At 42.8% G+C, this 16920-nt stretch overlaps 1 protein-coding gene across 7 annotated transcripts in view; it reads left to right on the forward strand.

Moving 5' to 3' along the window:
- Positions 1-16688, forward strand: part of LOC144798645 (uncharacterized) — a 657474-nt gene extending 640786 nt beyond the window's left edge. For all 7 annotated transcript variants that reach the window (XM_078669622.1, XM_078669623.1, XM_078669624.1 and 4 more), the window contains 2 exons: positions 14559-14613; positions 16509-16688. In XM_078669622.1, the coding sequence (XP_078525748.1) occupies positions 14559-14610 (52 nt within the window). In that variant the 3' untranslated portion in view covers positions 14611-14613; positions 16509-16688. The remainder of the gene's footprint in view (positions 1-14558; positions 14614-16508) is intronic.
- Positions 16689-16920: the final 232 nt, after the last annotated feature.

The following is a 16920-nucleotide window of genomic DNA, read 5'->3' on the forward strand; positions in this document are numbered from 1 at the left end:
GGGGTGGTAAAGCCTTTTCCGCCTTGGCACCCAAGTGGTGGAATGCTCTTCCGGGGGAACTGAGGTCTCTCCCTACCCTGCAGCTATTCAGAAAGGCCCTGAAGACTCGTCTTTTTGCACACGCATACCTGTAGTTTGATTTGCCATTTTTTTATTCATTTTGTTAGGCGCCTTGACACCTCAGGGTTTTAGTTGCGCGATATAAATTATTTTCAATCAATCAATCAATCAATCAAGGGTCCAAAGCCTTTTTCTGTCAAAGAGAAGTAGCAACCCCAAGGGCAGACTTCAGAAACGGAAGTTCAGCCCAAGTCCAAAAAACATAATTGGCCTAAAAAACAGAAACAGGGTAAGCAACAGCAACAACAGCAGACACAAGAGTCTCGCCCTGCGTCTCCGATGCCTGCACAAACAGAACGTGTTTATGACTTGCGCAATCGCGCAATGATTAAATCGCCTGATCGTTTTCAGGTTTCTGATCAACGCTCTCCTCGTTCCTTTCAGGACTCATCGGCCCCGAAGACCTGTGGTGGAGGAGGCGGAAGGGGTCAGGGTGGTCAGCAAGGACATGACCAGCCCCGCCAGACAGACGGTACAGGAAAGCAGGACTGCTCAACGCCGAAGAGACCGCAGTTTGCCAAAAAGAAAGTCGCAGCTTTAACAGCACATCGATATGCCACAGATAGTGAGAACGCGGCTTCGGAATCTAACATGGGCTCTGACTTTGCTGGACAGCGCAGCGGAGATTACCATTGTGAGAGAGGCCCTGCGTCCACTACTGAAGGTGACAGCGACTGATATTTATGTTGTAATAGAAACAGCCGATACAAGAGTTGCTCCCCCTGATAGACTTTATGAAATTGTCCTGTTAATTGAAGGTGACATACAACGTACCATCAAAGGGGTATTTTGGGAAAATCTTTCGTCTATGTATGACATTTTGCTTTCGGAGGCTGACTGGCCCCCACCTTTTGTGCTCGCAGCACCGCGAGGGGAGGAGGTAATCCTCCCGAGTTTTGCGAACACTGTCTCGAAAGAGCATGCGCTGCACTTTGCAGAATAGTGGACTAAGGCTCTAGCACCGGCTCTGTACCGCAACCGATGTGGTTGGGATAAATTGTCCCCATGCCACGAGATTCCTTTACGGTCTCAGCCGCAGCCTCAACCTCAATATCCAATCCGGCGTGAAGCCAAGGCTTCCGTCGCGGCAATCCTTGAACAATTGGAATATCAGGGAGTTATTGAAACATGTCTGTCACTGATGAATAACCCTCTTTTTACTGTGACCAAGCCAGACGGGTCATATCGTTTGGTATTGGATTACCGGCATTTAAACTCGCATTGCCGTAACTGTGCAGTACAGAATACTCACGGCTCTGCCCTAGTGGATAGTCTTGTGCGTAAGCGTTTTAAGACCACGCTTGACATTTCTAACGGTGTTTATGCCCATAGATTGGATGGTCTTAGTTCCCAATGGACCAGCTTTACTTGCGCCGGAGTCCAAAAACAATTTTGGCGTCTCCCAATGGGCTATAAAAATAGTCCTGGGATTTTCACCGCCCGCATAGTCTCTCTCTTAGAGAGGATCGACCCAGATGCAAGCTCGTATGTGGATGACATATATCTCACAGACGACAACATTTGGGAGTATCTGTGTCGAGTCAACAGCATAATTTGTAACTTTGCTGACATGGGTTACAAATTTAACTTTGCGAAATCGCACATTGCAGAGTACACAGTGTTGTTCCTGGGCTATGAGCTCAACAATGAAGGTAGAGGTTTGGCTCCTCACTTCTTGGAGAAATGCGCACAATTGCGCGCTCCTACAACACTGAAAAAATTACAGTCTTTGCTGGGTTTTTTAAATTTCGGGAGAACATACATTCCGGAATATGCCCAGCGTATCAAGCCTTTGTATGCTTTGATACAACCAACTTTTTCCAAATCATGCTGGCTGCCTGAGCACTCAGCCATCTAGCAATCCTTGCAGGCTGATCTGCTCGCTTCTAAATTCTTACTGACTCGTGATAACCACACTAACCTGGTGATAAGAATCATTCCTGGGACGGTGGGTTTCACATACCTCACTTTTAATGAAGGAGACACAGTACCTATTGCTTACAAGTCACGCTTGTACACTTCGGCTGAAATGCGGTTTTCCACTGTGGAGAAAGTTTTAACGGCTGTGCAGATGGCGATTCTTAAGGAACGTGCTCTGTCACAGGGAAAACGCATGTTGGTTGTTACACCCTGTCCTCATTTGGAGGCAGTTACGAAAGCCAGTGTACCAAATTCTAAAGCTTTGCACCCTCGGTGGATTCAATGGGCGGCTTCCTTGACGTCCACGGATGTCACGTTTATTTTTGACGCCTCATTACGGTCGCAGGAGTACTTGCAGTATGAATTCGTTCATCCTGCTCCTCTGGCTATGCGACCTTTGGAGGACTTCCATTGCATCATTTACACTGATGGTTCGGCGCAGGTTGCGCATGGCTCTAAACACGCCTACGTTTCCGCATGCGCCATTGTGGTCGGTGCCATGGTGAACAATGAGTTCAAGTCCAGAGTAGGGCACATGCAGACTCTAGGGGACTGCACCGCACAATTGGCAGAGCTTCGTGCTCTATTACTAGTGTTGGAGTACGCTGATCTTAGTGTGAGTACTCTTATTGTGAGTGATTCTTACTACTGTGTCCATTCTTACAATGAAAACTTGTTCTTTTGGATTCAGAATGGTTTTCATGATTCCAAGGGTAGCACAATAAAACACAAGATGATCAGGGTTCAAGTGGCTGAGCTTAAGGCTAAGTTGCCACTCGTTTTTGTGATTCATACTCTCGGCCATCAGCGTGTGGGAGTTCACGCTGTCGGTAACTCGCTTGCTGATGAAGCAGCGAAATCAGCGGTGTCTACGTATTTAGTTGCAGCAGTTACACGGTCCAAAAGTAAGATTGATGATGACATCTTGGCAGCTGTTGCTGCCACTGAGAAGGGAGGTAAACATCCTACGGGGTTCCCTTCTAAGTACACATACCACTTAAGTCCCGAAAAGGTTCCTTTTGTGAAAATTCCTGAAGTTGGTGAACGTTTGATTCCCAACTCGGATCGCAGGGCTAGCTTGATTACAGCGGCGCATGAAGGGGTGGCGTCTGCGCATGCGGGCGTCCCGGCCACTGTAGCTCAATTACAACAACGTTTCTGGTGGCGGGGACTGTACAAACAGACGCGAGACTATGTCCTTCAATGTGACATTTGCCAGCAGATTAAACCTTCGACTGCTGCGCGTCCGCCACAGACACAGTTGTACATATCTAATAAACCGCTAGGTTGTGTTTATTTAGATCACTGCGGTCCTTTTTCCTCTGATACTGCGTATAAGTACATCTTAGTAGCAGTTGATTCATGCACACGCTTTGTGTGGGTATGGCCCCATCGCAGCGCTGATTCACGGACTGTCATAAGAGATTTGCGTGTCTTTAAAGGTTTTTTTTCCTGTGGTACCTTCCATTCGGATCAGGGTCCGGCTTTCGCCTCTAAGGCGTATAAGGATGCCATGATTTTGATGGGGGTCCAAGTCAAGTTTTCGTCTCCCTACAGACCTGAGGGTAATAGTGTAGTGGAGCGAATGAACTGTGACTTAAAGCAATCATTGACAGCTCGAGTTATAGGCATTGGCAGAAACTGGCTAGCCCACCTCAATGGCGTGCAACGTGCACTTAATAATCTCCCTAGAAGGTCTCTGGGTGGGCGGACCCCATACGAAATGCTCTTTGGCATCAAGATGTACGTCCCTGACCTTGATGGTCTAGACTGCGTGGCTCGCGCCACAACCTTTGACGTAGATGAACATTGCAATGTTTTACAGGATCTACAAAAGACCGGAGACAGTCTTGCAAAGGAACATTTGCCCTCCACATCGGATGATGCGTTGCAGATCCCGGTAGTTGGCTGGCTACCCCAAGTTGGAGAACTGGTTCGAGAGAAGATCGATAACAAGAAAGAATTTGGACATTCCTATCGAGCTCCGCTCCCGGTCCTTGGAGTGAAGGGCACAAGAACAGTCATTTTACCACCGCTTCCAGGTCGTAAGGAAAACAGGTTTATCTCCATTGACAATGTCAAGATACACAGAGTGGCCGATTCTTCTTAGTATGACACCGGCAGTCTCCTGTCCTTCCATTGTGAGAAATTCTGTTTTGGTCACTGCTTCTAATCCTGACCCAAAAGTGGCCATCGAGTTGCCTGCAACTTCCAGTCCTTTATTAAGTACTTTGCCTGGTAGTGACCATGATGACATTGATTACACTTACCCCACTGACTTATCTATGACTGACCTGCAAACACGTTTGGCCACAGAATCCAGATTTTCTTTTGACACTGTTTCCAATGCCTCAAAGAAGCCCTCACGGTTTGCAGTTTATGGCAGTTTATTTAAAAAACATTTTTTGATTCCCGCTTGGACATGTTTGGCTGGTACTTTTTTCAATTTACCTTTTTATGTCAATTGGTTTTGTGTTTTATTTTTTTCGAATTGTCAATGGACACTATGTCGAGGAAAGAACATGCATCCGTCATCTCAATTGAACTTTGGCCCCCCTTTCCTCATCACATTCTGCACACAGACTGAAAAGAGATTTGGCATTTGTTAACATCACTGCTTGGCCTGTCCTTGATGGGATAGTGTGGGATGCCGTTAGATTTCAAATTCATGGCCCTACAGAGGTTGTTAATGTCCCTAATGTGCTTAGAGTTAACATGGGGGATGTAGTGAAACAAAACATATGTTCTGATGATTGGGATGTTCAGGCCGTAGAGACTTTGTTTTCTGATTTGAAATACTATGCTGCCTTTGATGCTGAAGATTTGTACTTAGAATCTGCTAATTATGGTGATTTGTTTTGCTTTCAACATTTTGGCAATCACTTCTTACATAAAACTACTTCCAGAAGGAATACTGTAAATTATACGCAATGGGAGCATTGCCCAGCTCCTGTACAAGGCAGTTCAAGTACTTTTTTGAGAAAGTACACTTATTTTACCGACTTCAATCAATCCAATCCCGAGTCCTTTTATTTTAAAATGACACAGAAGCCAATGTCCAAGGTTAGACTTACCGATACCAAATTATTGTACTCAAAGTCCTTTCTTGATCAGCTGGCTGTTGGCGGCTATGAATTATGGAAGGAATCTATTGACCTAAAATCTGTTTGGGGTTCTAAAAACTGGCAGGTACAAGGCACAGAGGCTTTGCACCGAGCATGCCTCATACCAAATCACATGTTGTTTCTGAACTCTACTATTTCACAAACAACATGCTTTGGATTAGCTACTTCTAAAAAAATTAAATACTCCTACCATCCCTGAGTTAGAAGAATATTCTGGCTGGAACAATTTTACTCCGTTTTCCTTTAGGGACTTGAAGACCCTATTGCTAAATTCATCCTTTAACATATCCAGTATGGATCCAAAAGGTTGGCTGATGTGGCACAGAAGTGCTGATACCTGCCAGCATCGTTTTTTGGGTTTGTCTGATGGCTATAAACAGGTCAGACCTGATCCACGTTTTGACTCTGACCATTCTGTCACAACTTATTCAGTAGGCAAATTATGTCAAAATTGGCTGAAACATTCTACTTTGGCTGCGGTTAAGCTGCATCTATCCAAGCTGAATGAGGATGTAGATTTAAATGATTTCATAAAAGGCCCAGCTAATGGTAGATCAAAAAGATGGATATATGCTATTTACAATGAAATCTGGAAGACATCACAGATTGAGGCGGCGACTCGCCTTAGAGCTATTGATCAAGCTAACCTAGAAAAAGTGCTTGCAGTGGTAGATAATAGTATAAACATGCTTTCTTCCCGCATTTACACGTTAGATAATATTGTGTCCTCTGTAGTGGAAATTGTGCAGGATGAGGTGTCTGTATTGTACCATGGTCAAAATCAATTGCGTTCTATCATGCAATTTGCGTGGACCCTACAGACGCTGAAGTGTGGCAAGGTGCCATGGACCTACATGAATGTGTCCTCCCTCTTTGCCCCTTTTAATTTGACTGACAAGCAGCGCTTGCTTTCCATGCGAGATGCATCTTTTCAATGTTACATATTGAAAGGTTGGAATCCTTGCCTTTCTCTGTGGCAGAGGCCACTGCTGCAACGTGGCTTATCCACGGTTTGATAACATTACCATTTCCTTTATATAAATTTACAAATTGTATGCGATATGTTGCTATAGGTCAATATGAACCATAAGGTAATGCTTTTCTCCATGAAGTCTGGTCCCTCCCATTTACTTATAGATGTTTAAAAGACGGACAAGAGGTTTATCTGAATGGGGAGGAGTGTACAGAGACACCAGATCACTCCTTAATGTGTAGACACATTCAATTGCACGGTTCTTGTAACCAGGACCGGCCAAATTTAGCCTGTGTTTTGAAAGGAACACCAGTTCCTGCAATCATCCCCACTTTTACGTTACTGGCAAACGAGAGTTATTTACTTTTAAATAATGAAGATTGTTGTGGGTTAATTAAAGGTGCTGCTTATGTGGTGACCGTATCGGAGCGTGTGGTTTGCTGCAAAAATGTACTTTACCCATCCCCGCATGGGAAAAGGGATGTTTCCATCTGGCCGCGCATCCCAACCTTGACAGCGGAGTTCAATGGCATGAGTAGAATAAGAGCTCTTTTGTCCCAAAAAGAAGTGGCCTTGAGTTCGGCTCGAGAAACATTTGTGCTTCACATAGCTAACACCCGCACAGAGGCCCAGGCCCTTTTAAATACCGTTTTGCCGTTGCATTTCAGCGAACTGGTTCATTCAATCTTTAACGCGTCCTCCACGACTGGGCTCGCGCACTTTTTTAAGATAGTTAGCAGCGGTCTCGTGACTTCATTTGAGAAGATATTTGGGGTCATTCCTGCTTTCTTCCACTCTATTTTTTCAAGTTTATTTGGTGGATTCCCGGTTTTGCTGGCACTGGCGGCAGGCGTTCTGGTGATATTTTACTTTATTAAACATGGATTTCCTTCCTGTGCAAGAAGCCGCGCAGCCCCTCCTGGCACTGTTTTGCAACAGAATGCTTGAATATTATGGCACTCTGCCGCTTGCGACTTTAAGCACGGCATATGGATTATCGTTTCGATTTTCCTATTTTACATGTGTCCAGCCTGTGTTTCATTGCCTCAGCTGCGATTTTGACTGGGCCCTTGATTTGTGTCTCTGCAAGACGGTTTCTCCTGACGTCGATTTTAATCAGCTGATGAGTCCCGTCGTTATTCACGAGTTGGTTTGTTCTGGTGAAAGGATTATGGCCTTGGCAGCGATGCATGGACTAATGGGTCATTGGAACATACTCGCAGCAGCGTAAGATTTCTTGGCACAGAGCTTTCTTGAGAACCCACCGAGTTGTCCTCTGATGGTGATAGAGGCTCCGGTACTAGAAGAGCACGTATGTTCTTTCCCACTGTTAAATTGGATGGCTGAACTGTTTTCGGATGAAGACGGTGATTTCATTTTGGAGGCTGTTGCTGCATATTTTGCATATTCGGTCTTGCCCTAAAGGCTTTCCAAGTTTCAGATCACGGCTCCTTGTTATCTACTGACATAACTTTTTGGAAATTTTGCTTGAATTTTTCACCTCCCAAGAACTATTGGCTTGGGTACTAGTGAACACTGTATTGACATTTTGGATAATTTTGAATTGGTTTATGAACATTTTTTCCATCAATTTTTAAATTATAACTTTGCTCATCGTTCTTGAAACTCTGCTTTCATGAGGAGGCCCTTATCTTATCTTATCCGTGCTCGGATCATGGGGGGGTGTCATATAGTTACTGCTTATCTATAAACCGTGTTAAGTTAGCATGAGCTTATTAAATGTTTAAACGCCATTTTTCCTTTTGCTGCTTCTGCACACGACACATAATTGTTGATTTAGCTTTCAGCCTAGAAGAGCATTGTGATTTACATGAGAATAATATGTTATTGCTCTGATATCAGCTTTGCTTGGTAAACTGTCTGTACAGTGAGTGCTGAAGCTTCAAGGATAACTCGACACAGAATTGTTGTGAGGTCTGATCTCCGCACCTTCATAGACATAACATAAGTGCAGCTCCTGCCAAATTCTGGCTTTAGGCGCGTTTTATATTGCTTTGCTTAGAGCACACATACACACTTGATGCGGTTCGCATGCAGAGAGCTGGTGGAAGCTGATGTGATCTCTTCATACTAGGATCTTGAGGTATGGGACCGCCCTGCTAAAACCCAGAGACCTTCTTAGATATTAATATAATATGCTAGTTAGGGAGGGTGAGAATTAGGTGTTTTTTAACCCTTATTCATTACAGCATCTTAGCATGCTGTCACCTTTTGCTTTCTATGGACTAGTAACTATGCTGATAACTTTGCTTCTGATAATATGTTTCCTTGTATTATCTAAGATACTGCGTTTGAGAAGACGGCATTAGTAAATAAATATTTCAAATGTGCACGTGTCCTCATTTACTCCACGTTTTGGTTTGAAATGATTGTATAACGAAAGAGTGCTCATGTGTTCCACGTGACCTGAGGTATTGTAAGTTCATGTTCTGGTTTGTCTAAACATTGGGAGTTTGTTATGACCAATGAGACACTGTAGCTAGCTTTGTAAGGGGATTTTGGGAACTGAGGTGAGTTTGGGCCACCCTAATTCACCGAGTTTCCAAATCTCTATGCACAGTTCTGTAGTAGAACGGAATTCCCGCTACAGAGCCACACGCCAGCAGGCGTGGAGCGCAGGTCCCATTGCCTCTGACCACGGGAAGAGTTTTATATCCCATGACCCATGTGGATATCGTTTGTCTTTCTTTGAATTGAGGATATTCTTAGTAGCCCCCGTACATATCCCTGTATTGGGCTGCAACTACTGCAATATTGTAATCTGCCCCATGAGAGGATGCTGCTGGCGTGTTTTGCCATTTCTTGTTTTTTTTCGCAGCCGCGCGGCACTCTTCCAGAAACAACTTTGTTTTATTTCATTGCCACTTGCCTGTTTACCTTGCTTTTTAAAGTGTGTACTTCTGGCAGTGTTTTGGGATGTATCTTCCCCCAGTGTTTGTAGTCTGTCTGTGTCACAGTTTGCTTACGCTGTTTTGTTCGTGAATAAGATATTAGTTGGATGTGGTGTTACCCCCAGTGTTCTGTACCCAGGATTGTCCGGGTTCCTCCCACTCTGCCTGCTTGTCCTTCTGAGTTTTAATTTGTAGATGATTTAGAAGACCGTAGTGTTTTCAGGAACGTCCTGCAGGCTGCACAATTTAACAAAGACTATTCGCCTCAGAGACCATTGCATCTGTGACTGTTTTATTTTGCACATTAGTATTTTCTTGGCTTCGGCTGCCTCCTTCCTTTGTTCTGCTCCTGTTGAAACCGTATTTTTTCCTTAGAAGCAGATGACTAAACACCCGCTGCATGAATGATTAATTTTATTATGTTCGTCTTTGTCCACCGCTTCTTTCTGCCCTGCCCGTTTCTGTCATCTCACTGTCCTGATGTGTCCATGAACATATCGGTCTTAAATTTCAATGTTAACTTAGATATCTGAACTGGAGACAGATTTTACAGAAAATGCATTAAAAAAACGTTCAAAATGTATATATGGTGCGGCACCATTATTTATTATTCCCACAGCTTCTCCACGGGTGTTTTACTCACTCATTATTTTGTTGTTAATTTTACAGGATCATATGTTCAGTCTACACGTACTTCCTAGGGTCTATCTATATCACTGTCGTTTTATTCCTCAGTTCCCTATTTAGTTGTAGCCCAAAGCCTGCTGTAGCTGTTTGTCGAGGTCTCATGGCAGTCATTGGTTGCAACCATTCAGCAGACTTTTGACAAAGGGCAGCAGTGCTGCTCGTTGATGCTGGAATAAGCCCGACACATTTTGCAGATGTAAACACTTTAAAAGTAGTTCACAAATGCAATGATTTTGTTCTGTTTTTTATTTTCTTCATTTATGTAACTTTTTTTTTTAGGCCCTGCTCCCCCGCTCACTATCTGAATGCTGGATCACTCCTCTCCAGCACATCCTGCTCTGGTGCACCCTCCTGCGTGTTCTTTTTTCTTTACATTTCTTGCTTCTTCGACCATTTGTGTCCTCACATGAGTGATTATGATTGTACTAAGTGTATGTGCACTACAGTGGACTATTTTTAACCTTTCATGTTTTTATGCACTGTGTATATTTTATGTGTCCTGTTATGCTTTTATAAGAACCGAAATAAAGATAGAAATGAGAGGAGTGTCTCAAACTACACCTGCTTTGCCCTGTAAATAGTGCGCCTCTTCTGAGCCTAACCTGCTGAGGAAGTGGAAGCTCCGCAGGCCTCAAAGTCTGCCTGAGGCATGTTGGGCAAGACCCGTACTCTCCATGATGTCAATCAGATGTATAGCATCCTTGTTCAGTTAGAAACATAACACCTGGTTGCACTATTTACAGCACAGTTTTACACAGGTCACCTGTGCAGTCGATACAATCTCGAACCTCGCTTTCAGTGCTTGTTAAACTATTTTTAGGCTTTAAAATGTTCAATTTCTATTGTAAATGCTTGAAAAAATATAAAATAAATGTCTTGCTTGACAGGGTCTTTGTCAAGGTTTGTTTCAGTATCTGCTCCTGGTGGCCTGCAATTTAATTGTCTCTGGAATTTAAAAGCGGAGTATTTATTAGCGTGATTAGTGTCACCTGCACTACTCTAGTCAGCATTCTAGCCCTCTTCCCTAGGGCATCTCTGTCTCTTACATTTCCCTTAGGGGTCGATTAGGATCGCGGATTTTCCGCATCCTCTTGGCCGGCGGAAGCCAACGCCGGCCCGGAGGATGCGGAAAATCCGCTGCGAACCCACCAAAGACCCACCTCCAAATTAGGATGACTGGTGGGTCTTGGTTTCAGTCCGCCGCTTTTCCGCCGCGGTCGGCTTACAACGCGGCGGAAAAGCTCTAATATGGTGGCGGTGTCTCTCAGACACCGCCAGACATATTAGGATGGCTTCCCAGACATGCTTTTCCGCGGCGGGTTCTCTGCCGTGCAAAAGCATACAGATCTTCACTTCGGGGGCCCGTTGTGGGCCCCCTGGGTGAAGGGAGGTGGGGAGTGTACATGGGGGTACCTATGGTACCCCCCTGCATTTACATGCAGAAAGCGGCAGGCACCGCGCGGTGCCTGCCGCTTTGTGCATGTAAATGCAATGCATGCGTTTTTAACATCGCGGCGGGTGCAGCTTGAAGCCGCACCCGCCGCAATGTTAAAAATAGAGGATATGACTGCCAGGGTGGCGGTCACGTCCTAATTGCACAGGAGGGAACGTCGCAGCACATGCGGACGTTCCCTCCTACTCAGGGCTCACGGACGGACGCAAGTCCGTCCGCGATCGTAATGTGCCCTAAGGGATTGATTTATGGTCCTGCTCTATAACCCCATGAACAAGGAAGATAAATGCACAGAATACCTTTCTGAAGTGAGGAACTGGCTACTGATGCCCATATCTTTAGTTTTTCCAAGTTAAGAAATGCTACAACGATCAATGTCATTTTTCAGGTATGAAAAATGCAAAGCAGGCTTTAGAGAAACAAGCTGCTTATAAATCTAAGACAAGCATATATATTTCAAAGTAGGCACAAAGTTATATAAATATACTGTGTGCCATGCTATGCTTGTTGTATGAATAGGCCCTGACTTAGCACATATCTAGGTGATTTTTGGGATGTATATATACTTTTCCTTTTTATTTTTCCTCTTTCCTTCTTTCTGCCTTGCTGTCCCCTCCCTTCTTCTCCCACTAACACCTCACATTTCTCTATTTTCTCTCCTCCTCTCAACCCCCACAGCACACACAATGCCACACACGCACAACCCCCACACACACAACCCCCTAACATTTCTATCTATCCCCCTCACTCTATCGCCCTCACTCTATCTATCTATCGCCCTCACTCTATCGCCCTCACTCTATCAATCTATCTATCTATCGCCCTCATTCTATCTATCGCCTTCTCTCTATCTATCTATCTATCTATCTATCTATCTATCACCCTCACTCTATCGCCCTCACTGTTGTGTTTGATGAGTGTTTGGACGCAAAATAAAGTCCCACCTATATTTTTCTTCTTTTAAGGTGAAACAATGTATTGTGGGGCTAATCTGTAGCGTAGCGTCCTTTTATGGCCTTATATCTTAAGTTTTCTCACAAAAAATGTTGGCCTTAATCATTGCTTTGTGCATTATGTACAAATGTTTCAGGGTGGATATCTGGCACCAGGGCTGCAAGGCAGATCCTTCAGAACGCGTGACGTGTTTGCAAATACTCCATGGTATAGTGACAGTCCTTTGGCATAGTTCAGATGAGATGAGGGCTGTACTTTACATTTTGTTAACCGGGTCCTTTGGAATGAATGCGGTTCTTATAGGACTGGGTGATTGTGTTTTTCACGTCTGATCGCTCGAGTTAAAAGTATTTCTGTGCTTTTTAATTTTGCTTTGACGTGTGTTCTATTCTAGCACAGCTGTGATAGCTGATTTTTGTGCGGTGGCCCCAGTGGAGCCACACGCCAGCAGGCGTGGAGCGCAGGTCCCATTGCTTCTGACCACGGGAAGAGTTTTATATCCCATGACCCATGTGGATATCGTTTGTCTTTCTTTGAATTGGGGATTTTCTTAGTAGCCCCCGTACATATCCCTGTATTGGGCTGCAACTACTGCAATATTGTAATCTGCCCCATGAGAGGCACAAAGTTATATAAAGTTTCAAAGTAGGCACAACGTTATATAAATATACTGTGTGCCATGCTATGCCTGTTGTATGAATAGGCCCTGACTTAGCACATATCTAGGTGATTTTTGGGATGTATATATACTTTTCCTTTTTATTTTTCCTCTTTCCTTCTTTCTGCCTTGCTGTCCCCTCCCTTCTTCTCCCACTAACACCTCACATTTCTCTATTTTCTCTCCTCCTCTCAACCCCCAGCACACACAACGCCACACACGCACAACCCCCCACACACAACCCCCTATCTATCTATCTATCGCCCTCACTCTGTCGCCCTCACTCTATCTATCGATCACCCTCACTCTATCGATCTATCGCCCTCACTCTATCAATCTATCTATCTATCGCCCTCATTCTATTTATCGCCTTGACTCTATCTATTTATCTACCTATCTATCACCCTCACTCTATCGCCCTCACTCTATCACACCTCACTATATCAATCTATCTATCGCCCTCACTCTATCTATCTATCGCCCTCACTCTATCAATCTATCTATCTATCTATCTATCTATCGCCCTCACTCTATCTATCTATCGCCCTCACTCTATCTGTCTATCGCACCTCACTCTATCAATCTATCTATCGCCCCCACTCTATCACCCTCACTCTATCTATCGCCCTCTATCTATCTATCGTCCTCTATCTATCTATCTATCTATCTCCCTCTATCTATCTATCTATCGCCCTCACTCTATCTATCACCCTCACTCTATTTATCTATCTATCGCCCTCACTCTATCTATATTTCTTTCTATCTATCGCCCTCACTCTATCTGTCTGTCTATCACACTCACTCTATCTATCACATTCACTCTATCTATTCATCGATCGCCATCACTCTATCTATCTGTCTATCTATCTATCGCCCTCACTCTATCTATCGCCCTCACTCTATCTATCGCCCTCCCTCTATCTATCACACTCATTCTATCTATCACACTCACTCACTCTATCTATCTATCTATCTATCTATCTATCTATCGCATCACCACAGCATCACTCAGCACCACCACAGCATCACTCAGGGGCACCACAACATCACTATGCGCTACCACAGCATCACTGAACGCCATACCATCACTCGTCGCCACCACAACATCACTCAGCGCCACCACTGCATCAATCGGTGCAACCATTCAACAACAATTGGTTCAAATATGTTCTCTCAATGTTTCAAGCTTTATTACAAATGTCACAAAAAGATGTTAATATTTCACTTCTGTTCTTAGATTTTCGTCACAATAAAATACACTGAACATATTCTTCACAAGAGTTATTTACAAAGGTTTAAGCTATTGCTATTACATAAATTATGTATTGATATTTGTAATATCAATACATCTAAGTCACGTAAATACAACACATATTGCATTACAAATGCTATAGGTGTCACATTTGCAACAATTATCACTATTGGCATTGTAAATGACAAAGCTATTAATTTCACTATTTTGAAAACCAACACATAAATAAAATATTTGTTATTTACAATACCAATAGCTCAAACTTTCCTAATGCGAGACCTATTGCATTGCAAATGCTTGTTTTTAAAATGTATATGCGAGTCAGAGTTTTGTTTGCCAGAAGTGCAGGAGATGACCAGCTAGTTTGGTGTAAGCTTTTATGGGTTTATAAGTCTGTAGAAAAGTAAAGATCTGACTGTTGGGGGAGATAAAACTTGTTAAGTTATTTTGACATAGAATAGGTAAGATGTACATTGCAAGTAAATTAGTGTCTACTTCTTTCAGTCGAAACAGATTCCTCTCTGCTCGCGCAAAAAAGAAGGCCAAGAACAAATGAGAGGTTAGCTAATTTAAGCATTTAACTTTCCAATTGAATTTTATAAGCCAGTAATAAATCGAAGGCTGCGTTAGCTGTATTATTTGCTTATGAAAATATAGTTGTGATCACAGTATTAAATGATGCTCTGAAAATGGCTATTCCACAGTAAACATTTATTAGACTTGAGTGAGTTGCTACATTACAATGACTCCTGCTAGGACCATTAGACCGTTGGAAAGGCATGTCATGTGCTCAGAATTTGAACTACACTTTAAACATTAAATAGAGAATTTTCTTTCTCCGGAGCAGCTATTCCTGGAATCTTAGTTCCCTTAGAAGAAGTACTTATAATAGTATGTTTCTTTATTGCTGTGATGGAGTTCATTACAAGATACGGGGCATCACTCTATATGTTACCACAGCTTCTAACCCACAGCTTGGTTTAAATGTGATTTTCTCAGCTGGTGTGATTACAACTAACTACAGTATGGCATGGTTTCTTTTTACAGTATAGATTGCTCATTTAAATCTACATACCTGCAGTCAGAAATTGAGCAAGAGATCAAAAGTCATTTGCGGTTTAACTCCGGGAAGACAGAGATCATTTTTCTGGGGAATGGCATTTCGTTTTGGACACCTAACCGGATGGCCAAATGATATGGGCTGTGAAGAAAGTTAAGAACTTAGGGGTAATTTTTTGATGATAAATTGACGTTTAAGGACCACGTTAATGCCCTAACATCATCAGTATTTTTCATTCTAAAAATGAGCAGTAAGATATGCCCTTTCATTCCCTTGGATCTTCAGGATACAGTAGTCACTGCACTTGGCACTCGACTATGGGAATGCCTTATTCCTTAACAAGGCACTGGACTATGGGAATGTCTTATTCCTTAACATTGAAACAAATTATTAATGAAACACCAGATGCTTTAAAATTCGGCCGCAAGAATGCCCTTAGGCATTCCTAAATACAAATTGGTCTTGCAAGAATTTATTAAATTACACTGGCTCCTAATTTACAAAAGGATCCAGTTCAAATCTCTATGCATAACTTTTAAAGCGCTGTATAACATTGGCACAGATTTTCTGAAAAAGCGCTTCATTTGGTATCTCCCATCAAGACACCTAAGATCTTCCAGTGCCAGACTCCTCATAGTCCCCAGGATAAAAAGAGCTCAGTGGGGTGGACGAAGTTTCATTGCAGTAACAGCAAAACTCTGGAACTCCGGTCCCTGCAAACTTAAGACAATCCAAAGCTCTTCTCCTTCAGGAAGTCACTAAAAACCCATCTCTTTAACAACTAGGCAATGTAGATGTATAACCTTTCTGTGCCAAGATGCCCCAGGGCATTCGAGCGCTTTATAACATTTAAATCAAATAATTTGCAGATAGGGTAGAGCTAAATGAATGCGTATTAAAAAGATACAAAACTACCGCAATGGGGCATTTAAAAAAAAAAAAAGTTACCTTTTACTTTCATGACCGTAAAATGGAAGATTGTCTATGCCATTCTACCTCTTTATGATCGCCGAAATCATCAATATCCTTATAATGTATGGTAGCCACACCTCATTCCATCTATATTTCTAACATGTGATTTATCTAGTCTCTGGCAAACATTCCCAATAAAGGAATTGCGGAAATATTTTATTTGCACTTGTTTTCAATTAGTTTACTAGAATCTTATTTTTGTCTGGTGGAAGCTGCCCACCAATAGTTAAATATTTCACAAATGTACCAACTACCCAGAAATGGAACTAGTTGTTAGATATGGTATTTCAGTTCGGGTCTGGAATTGTAAGAGACTCTAAAGAAACATGATTTGTGTCTAGCCATTGTTCTGCCTGAGTAATAAATTATTTATACTACATACAGTTAATTAGAAATGTAATGTAAATGTATATTTTTTCTAGGTTGGCGACAGATGAAGTTTGTCCAGTTACAGCAGGCAACATAAATTATTTTAGTTCCTTAAGAAGCATAGCAATTGTTAAAAGTATTAATAATAAAATTATTAGTTAAGAATTTGTCTAGTTTGCTGATTTGAAGGCATTGTGTTTGAACAGAACAAATAAAATGAATTTTAGGCACTGCTTATACTGGTTTAGATTGACCTTGCCAGATATGATTAATGTGGACAGGAAATCACTTTGGACTTCAGTGAAGAGGGCCATGCCACCATCCTGACCCAACTAGCTTTCAGGTGAGAGTCAAGTAGGAGCAAAGACAGTAGAAATGCCTAAGATTCTGAGGGCCACCAGCCGTGATTCATGACTTATCATTCTTCCCCATAACACTGGACAGAATGCCACAATTCAACAGAGA

Source organism: Lissotriton helveticus, chromosome 12 (assembly GCF_964261635.1).
Source record: "Lissotriton helveticus chromosome 12, aLisHel1.1, whole genome shotgun sequence".
NCBI lineage: Eukaryota > Metazoa > Chordata > Amphibia > Caudata > Salamandridae > Lissotriton > Lissotriton helveticus.